Raw genomic sequence first — 9958 nt, forward strand, 5'->3', positions numbered from 1 at the left:
GTCTTATAATTCTGAGTGACAGATGTCACATTTGATTTAGCCTATTTTTCTGTGATATTTGTTTTAGCTACGGTGTTGACAGGAGCCTAGGCTATAAGAAAAATAAATGATTGCACGGACAATTCCTATCCCCAGTGTCTCTCTTTCTGTAAGGGAAATTTAAAACATAGATTCTGGAAACAAAATCTACATTTAGCTGGATCAGTCGGGTCGGGAATAAAATAATTTATAGCAGGTGAGCACGGAGTGAATTTTACGCGCGAGCGGAATGGTGCGGTGCGCAATAGTGGGAGCGGGACGAAAATACAGCCCGCGCAGATTATATTTTGAAGACTATTTAAAGAAAGTGTATGAAAAAAAAAAAAAAGAAACAGCGGAAAGGGCGATAATGGACTGATTCTTGAGAGGACTTCTTGAGAGAATGGTTGAGAAATAAATAGCATTTAAAAATTGGGAAATTAAAGTTCATCTTGCTTGCTCAGGGCAGGGAACTGGGAACTGTGCGAATGCACTAAACGTTTTATTTACTTCAAGCGCGTGCGCTGTTGTGTTCAATAGTATCCAGGCTACACTTGAGTTACCGACCGCTACACCATCTTTAACTGGGAAATCTGATCGAGTGCCGAGGGAATGCGGACGGACCACCAGTGTGCTATGAATTCTGGGATAGGGAAGGCTGTGAAGTTGTGGGAAGGTTCCATCTGCTGTACCCTTCCTTTGCCTGAGAACCGAAGGGCGCATTTTGAAGTCGCTCATGAATTGCGGCAGCCTTCGTCGCACCAGTGACACAATCGCACTTCAAATGTGGCCTTAAGAGGTGCAGCTTTCACTTTGGGACAGCCTTCGTAGTGCCGCTGTGACGTAATCGCACTTCAAATGTGGCCTTCAGAGGGTGCAGCCTTCACATTGAGACAGCCTTCATAGTGCCACTGTGACGTAATCGCACTTCAAATGCGGCCTTCGAAGTGCGCGCACTTCACTTTGGGACACAGCTATACTGTTATGTGTCACACTCTGTCTTCACCTGTTGTTCATCACCATCAACGCTCTCGCTGCTTTGCGCCCACACCTGTGTCTTGTCTAATTACTCAGACTACTTCTGGTGTTCGTTCTCTCTGTTCTGTGTCGGAGTATTGTGTGAGTTATGTGAGTAACGCTCTCTCTTTTTGTCAGCCGTATATCTTACCTGTGTCTTGTCTTGTGAAGCAGCATTTGCCCTGTTGTCTCCCGTTGAGACGTTGTTGCCTCACCTGTAGAGTTCTCTGCTCAGCTGCCGTCTTCAGGGGCCTCTCTCTCTGAGAGCATTTTCTGTTCGTCGTTAACTCTCGTGGCAAAGTATCCACGGAGGAGCTGTCTTCCTGAGAGCACCTTTTTGAGTTTCAGCTCTGAGCTTTCTGTCTATACTGTAGACTGTTTTGTTGGACATTAAAGACTTTGCATTGAATCACCTTTGCTTTTGGATCCTTTTGTTTCACTTTCACTATGGATCCAGCGAAGGGGGAATCATTTTTTTCTGTGGTAGAGATTCAAGGAGTGATGCTGGGTCATCATGAGGAGGAGTTATCTGCTGCCAGAGATGCGGTGGAACGTTTGGCCGCGCAGGTTAATGATCTGTCCGTTCGCCTCCTTCATGCGCACCAAGAATCTCCTGTTGTTCAGCATCCTCCATCTCTTCCTGAACCTCGTGTGAACAATCCTCCATGTTATGCAGGTGAGCCGACTGAGTGTAGAGCCTTTTTGACTCAGTGGCCCTCATTTATCAAAAGTGCGTACACCAAATTTCCAGCGTACACCTTGCGTACACCCAAACCCACGGTGACTTTGAGATTTATCAATATGGACGTTGGCGTACGGCACGCTCAAATCCTACGCCAGCTCAGGAGGTGGTGTACGCACGTTTAAGATACGTTAAAACGCACTGATAAGATATGCTATATGACCCACTGTTAAAAACCACAACAACAACATTCAGTGTTTATTTTCATGCAACATGAACGTCAATGTTTAATTTGTGTGACTTTACCAAAGCGTTTGATTTGTAGGCATATGTATTCCTCCAGTCGCGAGCCTGTGCGCTTTATCTGACGTTTATGCGGTGATGTCACAATCACATTGCATTGTGGTATATGAAGCTGCCCGAAGTGTACATATGAAGTAGACTCGCTCCCTCGGTCAAAATCAAGGGAGCAAGGGTCTCTCCATATAAACTTCCCTTGTCCACCTCACAAAGTGGGTTGCACTTCAAAATGGTGGTGGAGTGGAGGGGAAGTGCTTATGGAAGTTTGCAAGTGCGTGTCTTAAAGTGGAGTGGAACGCAGCATATTTGTTAAACTGATCCCCGTTCACACGGATCGCTCAAAAAAGTGCTAAACAGGCTGTATTACGCATGCCAGGCGAGTGGTCGGCGCTGAAACTTTGTCAAGAAACACCCACCAAACCCGAAATACACATTTTTACATTTACATTTATGCATTTAGCAGACGCTTTTATCCAAAGCGACTTACAGCTCAGGAGTACAAGAAGCGATCCATCAAGAAGAGGCAAAGAAACACAAAAAGTGCCCCAAATAACAAGATTTGTATACTGCTCAGAGTAGCAAAAAACAGAAAAGGGAAGAAGAAAAGAGAAATAGAGGAGGAAGAGGGGTTTTTTATATGTAAGATTAAGTGCTCATGGAAGAGATTCGATTTTACCTGTCTTTTGAATGAAGCGAGTGATTCTGTCGTGCGTATGTAGGAGGACGGAAGATCGTTCCACCAACCAGGAACAATGAAAGAAAAAGTTCTGGAGAGGGATTTCATGCCTCTCTGTGATGGTACCACAAGCCTTCGCTCATTAGCGGAGCGAAGGCTTCTGCTGGGGGTGTAGACTCGTAGGAGTGAGTCGAAGTATGCAGGTGCAGAGCTTGTGGAAGATCCATAAGCAAGAGTCAGAGCTTTGAATTTGATCCGGGCAGCGAGTGGTAGCCAATGCAGAGAGATGAATAGAGGTGTGACATGAGCCATTTTGGGCTCATTGAATACAAGACGTTCCGCAGCGTTCTGGATCATTTGCAGCGGTTTGATTGCACAAGATGGAAGTCCAGCCAGAAGCGCATTGCAATAGTCAAGTCTAGAAATTACCAGGGCTTGGACAAGAAGCTGTGTTGCATGCTCTGTAAGGAACAGTCTGATATTCCTGATGTTGTGCAATGCAAACCTGCATGACCGAGATGTGGTCTTTAAAGGACAGCTGGTCATCAAAGATTACTCCAAGATTTCTGACCGATTCTGAAGGAGTAATCAAAGATGAACCTAGTCATATGACATCTGTTTTCAAAATTTCACGTTTTTGTTGTTTACACGGACGATGGCAAAATTTGTGTTTTCAAGCGCACAAAATGGCGTTGTGTAAATTAACCCGATTCATATGTTTTTAGTTGAAGAGAGACAAATGGCTGCATTTACACTGATCTTTTGACCATGTACTTTGTTTCTTTTCTTTTTTTTTGTCCCAGCGGTTTACAATCACTTTACTCATGACTGGTAACTGATTTCTGTGTTTGCATTAATCTCCATCCAAAATGGTTCTGTTGGTGATCGCTTTACAATGCAACATGGTTGACCCTCATGATTTGAATGGCGTACTAAAATGATTTTATAATTCACGTCGGTTGACCATGATTAGTTTCAAGCTTGGATAAGTTCAAATCTGTCATTGATGTTTGCAGCTCAATCTGAAAGAACAGATAGACTGGATAATAACAGTAGGGTGACCAAATGTCCTGTTATCCCAGGACATAGACATTTAGGTTATAGATAGTAATTTGTAATATAACAATAAATGTATTTAAATTAATCAGGCATCTTTGAGTAAACTTCGAGTATCACTTGAGTATCTCATTGCTGGGCCGAGCACATCTGCTTCACAGTACGACATAAAAAGATATCTTTGGCGACAAATGTGTTACTCTGGCCTTGTGGTGGCTTGGAATTCCAATGGATATTCAAATCGGATATTCGTATTTAGACGTTGGTCAGATGTCCAGATATCAGATATGTATCTGATTTAAAACCACATTCGGGATTGGCTCAGGATGGATGCAAAAATGTGATTTTTGTGTTTAAATGCGTGCAACAAAATTTGATCTGGGTTAGAAGTGTGTGTGTGCGGGGGATCAGATTTTTTTTTTTTTTTGTGCCAGTGTAAACGCACGAGTTTCACTTGTGCAGGGCTGTGGATCCCAGAGATGCATAAACTCTACAGGTCCAGAGCAGAATCAAAGGTAATCAATTAAACTAAAAGGGGAGGTGACACCTTCATTCAAAGATGTACAAAATGGCAAAGCCAAGCACTGGTGTGTGTTGTGGCATTTGTGTTCAAGTTTGCTAGGATGGAGGTTCTAAAAGGTGTCTTAGTGGTGGCTGTGATTGTTGCATTTGATCTGCCTGATGCATGGGGAAGTTTGAGCTACAGTCAAAGTCCAAGAAGCATGGGGCCAAAATCAGATCCAGCTTCCAGAGGTCCTGCCCTTTCTCCTCCAGGGCTCTGGAACCCTTTGAAAGTTGCTCAGAGTCCTTTGGGTTCTGCCTCCAGAGGCCTTGCACAGGACCCTTTTGGCATTCAGGAGAAGCAGCTGTTGCAGGGTCCAGTGAAGCCTTTGGATTGGAAGTATCCTGTCGTTCCCGAGGTGCAGAGTGAGTTGGCGGTGAACTTCCAGTTGAGGCAACCCGTGACTCCCAGCAGCGTAGCGGTTCAATGTGGAGAGAACCGGGTCCTTGTAGAGGTCCAGCAGGACTTGTTTAGCAATGGTCATTTGATCCAGCCAACTGGTCTGTCTTTAGGTGGATGTCCTGTTGTTGGTCAGGACTCTCAGTCTAAGGTGCTCATCTTTGAGTATGAGTTACAGGACTGCAACAGCGTGCAGATGGTAAGAACTCCTAAATCGTAATCAGTTTGTTCTAGTTGAGGACCTCCAAAATCCTCAAAGAGTGTCGGTTCACATGGCTGTTGTCTTTGTAATGCCAGGGCATCTGGTACAAACCTTTCTTAAAGGTTAATGGTTCACCCAATCATCTTTGTGAGGAACCCTTTTGTTTTAACTACTTCAATCTCTTCCAGATGACTGAGGATGAGCTTGTCTACACCTTTTCTCTTACCTACACCCCTGAGGCTCTTGCAAGTACTGCGATTACCCGGACTGAGGGTGCAGTTGTTGGTGTTCAGTGCCACTATCAAAGGTAAGTGACCTCTGTGCCTTTCACTGTCCCTCGTGCAACTGGGAGACCATTTAATGGGTCCCTTCATTAACCACAGGCTTCAAAATGTAAGCAGTAATGCCTTGAGGCCAACATGGGTCCCTTATGCCTCAACGGAGATTGGTGAAGAAGCCTTGGTGTTCTCCCTGAAGCTCATGATGGGTTGGTACAGGTTTTTAATAACATTCTTTATCCTTGTGATTTGAGCCTAAAATGTTCCCTTTTCTTATCTGTAGATGATTGGTCCAATCAGAGGCCTTCATACCTTTATTTCCTGGGTGGCGTTATTAACATTGAGGCATCTGTGAAGCAGTACAATCATGTGGCTCTGCGTGTGTTTGTGGACAGCTGTGTGGCCACTCAAGTGCCTGATGTGAACTCCCTTCCGAGATATTCCTTCATTGAGAATCATGGGTAAGGTTATGGCCCTTGGCACTATAGGACCGTTTTAGTTGCTCTTTTTAAACTGTCACTAATGTCAACCAACTAGAAATTATCTGTGACTCTGAATTGATTCATGGGTTTCTCTTTGTGCTGACCTCATCAGGTGCTTTGTGGATGCCAAGGCTACAGCTTCCAGCTCCCGCTTCATGCCTCGGTCCCAGGCTGACAAGGTCCAGATCCAGCTGGAGGCATTCATGTTCCAGGAGAGCTCCAGTCCTTCTGTATGTACTACGCATATCATGAGTAAATTCAACTTCTCTTCCCATCTGTTTTGGTTTTCTGACTTGTCTGTCATCCCTTGCAGATCTACATAACGTGTGTTGTGAAGGCAACTATTGCTTCTGCACCCAGTGATGCTCAGCACAAATCCTGTTCTTTCACCAATGGGTACGTTGCACTTTATCTTATTTTAAAGCTGACTTTGCTCATGTTGAAGGTGGTGTCTTTGTCCTGTTGCAGGTGGTTTGCGGCTGATGGAAATGACCAAGTTTGTGGTTGCTGTGACTCAACATGTGGTCCTGATGGTGGAATTGCTGCTGCTCCCTATGGAGGTTAGTTTATCTTGCTATTTCTAAGGTTGCTTATGATGTTTTTATTGCTCTAACTTGTTTCTTCTCTCTAGGTGTTCAGTGGGAAGGCAAGGCCACACTTGGTCCTGTGGTGGTTCAAGGGCAAAAGAAAGTTCCTCAATAAAACTGACATCAATTTTTGCTTGTATCTGACTTGTCATTTTCCTTCATGTCTGGTTTAACTGCTTTTGCACATTCTGCCACTGGTGACCCTGACAGTCCTTCTGTTCCTTTGCAAGTCCCATAATGCATGAAACCATAGGCTTCCAGAAGTTGGGAATTTTAGACTCTGATCCATTTAAATACTGCTCCATGGTTAACTGGTATTTGAAACAATCATTTTACAATATTTTTAGTGTTTAACAGCAGACTTCCTTATGAAAAACACTACCCATGATGCTCAAGAATCTGGCAAGCAAATCATTGCAAGAGAGCTCTACAGGTAACGTTTTGTCCCATGAAGCACTGCAGACATGGTTGCATTGTGCTCCCTAAATTAATTCTCCTCAAAATGCTTGTTTGACTCATGCAGCAACACGCAATGCACTCTGATTAGAAATTGTCTGAATGGAGATTGCGCCTATGCCATCAAAGGGCTATAAGCGACTCGGGCTACGTTTACACATGGGTGGCTACTGATTAAAGAAAGAACCAGCTTCCTTAATATAGTCTTGTGTTGAATTTCATTGTACAAACAGAGGCTGTAAGCAGTACATAAAGATTTGCATAAGTCATGTCTCTGAAACATCTGTGTATTTGACAACTATTGCATTTATTTCACTCCATCTGTGATAAAGTATTCAAACATTGTGCAAGCATCACTATACTGCCCTACAAAGGCAAAAGACCTTAACTCACTGGAGTGTGGAACTGAAAAAAATGACTTTAAAGATTTTTTGTTGTCCAGCCAAATTAGTTATAGGTAGGACACTGGAAATCTGGCATTTAGATGTTTTAGTAATGACAATTATCTACATACACTTTTTTTTTTTACTCAAACTTGACTTTTGACCCCTATTTTGAAGTTACTGCACTCTGCCTTTGTATTGTCTGCAAAAAATGTGGAGTCATGCCAAGGCAAAAGGCAGTAACTTCCATATTATCAATATTTGGTTGCTGATCACCATTTGCAAAATCAATATAGTAACACCTTTATAAAATCTAATGATCATGGCATTTATTTTGGATGATTTACAATTAATTATAGCCATCTTATTATTATTAAGGACACAATACCTCTAGTAAAGAGAATCTTCATTGCTGTGCAGCAAAACTTACAGGTTGATAGGTGACACTGAATTATATGAACAAGATAAGATTATTTCTAATGAGTAAACATTTGCATATATAATGCAAGATATAAAAAATAGAACAAATAAAAAATCTTGTAAAAATGCATGGGATTGGAATAAGATAAATAGCAAATAGTGCCGCTGGTTAATCAAGGGTTAAGTTTGGCTATCATGCTCTAACGACAGCGCTGACTGGATCGGATTGCCCATTCATAGGCTAAACAGAGTAATTATTTATTGCAATATGTTTTTAATGTTTTTATCTAGTAAAAAAAGATACAATAGGCTACATAGCTTATGCTTTTACATCTTTGAATGAAAATCGCCTATAGCCTAAAAGGACAACTTTTAGATTGATGTGAACGACAAGTAGGAATAATTCTCAGAATGCTTGTGGATTAAACATCTCCGATGACATTCATTGCCATGGATTTTATCGGGTTTACAAGAAAAGGTAGGATATATGGATATAATTGCGAACTGTTACTAGCCTACTGATTGTATGCGTGATCGCACGCTGTCACTGCATTCGAGTAGCCTACACACACTCGTGCAGTGGGCAGCCCCAGACTGCCTGACAGCGCGCTGAGAGAATATTCTGCATTATGAAAACATGTATGACAGTACACAGGCTACACCGTAACTTAAACGCGGCAAACTTTAATAGACAGTAAAACAAAGGCGGGACACCATAACTGCATGTCGGTACCGTAACTTAATTTAGACGCATGGCTAAACAAAGGCAGAGTAGCGTAACTTTGACAGTTTGAGTGTTCTAAAACCAAGGCAAAGAGCGGTAACTGATGTTACGGTGTTCTGCCTTGGTTTCTCCTGGGCTTTTGGAAGTTACTGTTCAGACAATCCATAATTTTCTCGAAAAAACAACATAATTGACTAACGATATTTATCCACATGATAAAGGAGGTCTTGAAAGTCCTAAAAATGTCAATAACTCATTTTCGACTAAAAACGAAGTTACGGCCTTTTGCCTTTGCACGGCAGTATAGGAAGCAGAAAGTGTCTGACTTCATGTTTCCGTTTTTAGCTCTTTGCTGATCGGTTGCATTCAGCCATCTTGTAGTTGAACACACCTATAGTGTGTGTGTGTGTATATGCATATGACCCTTAGGGTACATGACAATTTTAAACCAAGCGGCCACCTCCCCAGTTTCTCTTGACGCCAGTACGGGACTGCAATTCATCAACTGGCTGCTAGGGACAGGCTCCAGAAGGGAGCAGAATCTCATTGGGCTCCATGTTAAAATATCCAACTTTACAGCAGAAAAAAACATGTTTACAGCCTGGTAAAAATTGTGGTTTTGGTCTACATAGCAATTTTTCCCCTTCATGACAAGTGTGATGGGGGTGGATTTTTGTTTAACTCATTTGTTTACATTATATAAAGCCTTAAGTTCTGCATAATTAAGGCCTTGGCCACTTTGAGGGACGGTTTGGTTTTTGTTTGTCTGCTGTCTGTTAGACATCACGTCACGTCACCTCAGCTCAGCTCAGCCCAGCCCACGTCCCCCCGTTTTCTGTTATCCGGGAGTGTCAAGCTGGCAAGATGTCAACAGTCAGCTCGTCTCTACTTTACACTTTAAAACTGTCTATTGCTGCATTCCAGTTAGTTTGTATTATGCCCTTCACTCGCTAACTTCCCTTCTGTTTTGATCACTCGGATGTGCATCTTTGCTAACGTTGCATGAGTGTCCACTACTGGCGGAATATTAGCAATGGACTGAATGCACAAAGCCCTTGATCACTTGGAATCCACTATGGAGTTGATTGATTGATTGATTTATTCCTTCACGAAATTGTTTAAAGCAGCATTATATATGTATATAGGTGTGTTTGGGTTGTTTTAAATGTTTTTAAAAATATTAAAAATATCATAGAGTTGTTTGTGGTGGGTTAAATTAAACGTGATATGCGGTGATGTCACAATCACATTGCATTGTGGTATATGAAGCTGCCCGAAGTGTACATATGAAGTAGACTCGCACCCTCGGTCAAAATCAAGGGACCAAGGGTCTCTCCATATAAACTTCCCTTGTCCACCTCACAAAGTGGGTTGCACTTCAAAATGGTGGTGGGGTGGAGGGGAAGTGCTTATGGAAGTTTGCAAGTGCGTGTCTTAAAGTGGAGTGGAACGCAGCATATTTGTTAAACTGATCCCCGTTCACACGGATCGCTCAAAAAAGTGCTAAACAGGCTGTATTATGCATGCCAGGCGAGTGGTCGGCGCTGAAACTTTGTCAAGAAACACCCACCAAACCCGAAATGCACATATTTACATTTACATTTATGCATTTAGCAGACGCTTTTATCCAAAGCGACTTACAGCTCAGGAGTACAAGAAGCGATCCATCAAGAAGAGGCAAAGAAACACAAAAAGTGCCCCAATTACCAAGATTTG

At 42.6% G+C, this 9958-nt stretch overlaps 1 protein-coding gene across 1 annotated transcript; it reads left to right on the forward strand.

The window, feature by feature from the left end:
- The first annotated feature begins 4351 nt into the window (after window positions 1-4351).
- On the forward strand, window positions 4352-6374 carry LOC137038033 (zona pellucida sperm-binding protein 3-like). The gene is made up of 8 exons (XM_067412470.1): window positions 4352-4909; window positions 5101-5219; window positions 5296-5399; window positions 5474-5651; window positions 5785-5902; window positions 5986-6068; window positions 6141-6232; window positions 6304-6374. Exons 1-8 carry the CDS (start codon window positions 4373-4375, stop codon window positions 6372-6374), a joined length of 1302 nt encoding a protein of 433 aa, XP_067268571.1. The 5' UTR covers window positions 4352-4372.
- Window positions 6375-9958: the final 3584 nt, after the last annotated feature.

Source organism: Pseudorasbora parva, chromosome 13 (genome assembly GCF_024679245.1).
Source record: "Pseudorasbora parva isolate DD20220531a chromosome 13, ASM2467924v1, whole genome shotgun sequence".
NCBI lineage: Eukaryota > Metazoa > Chordata > Actinopteri > Cypriniformes > Gobionidae > Pseudorasbora > Pseudorasbora parva.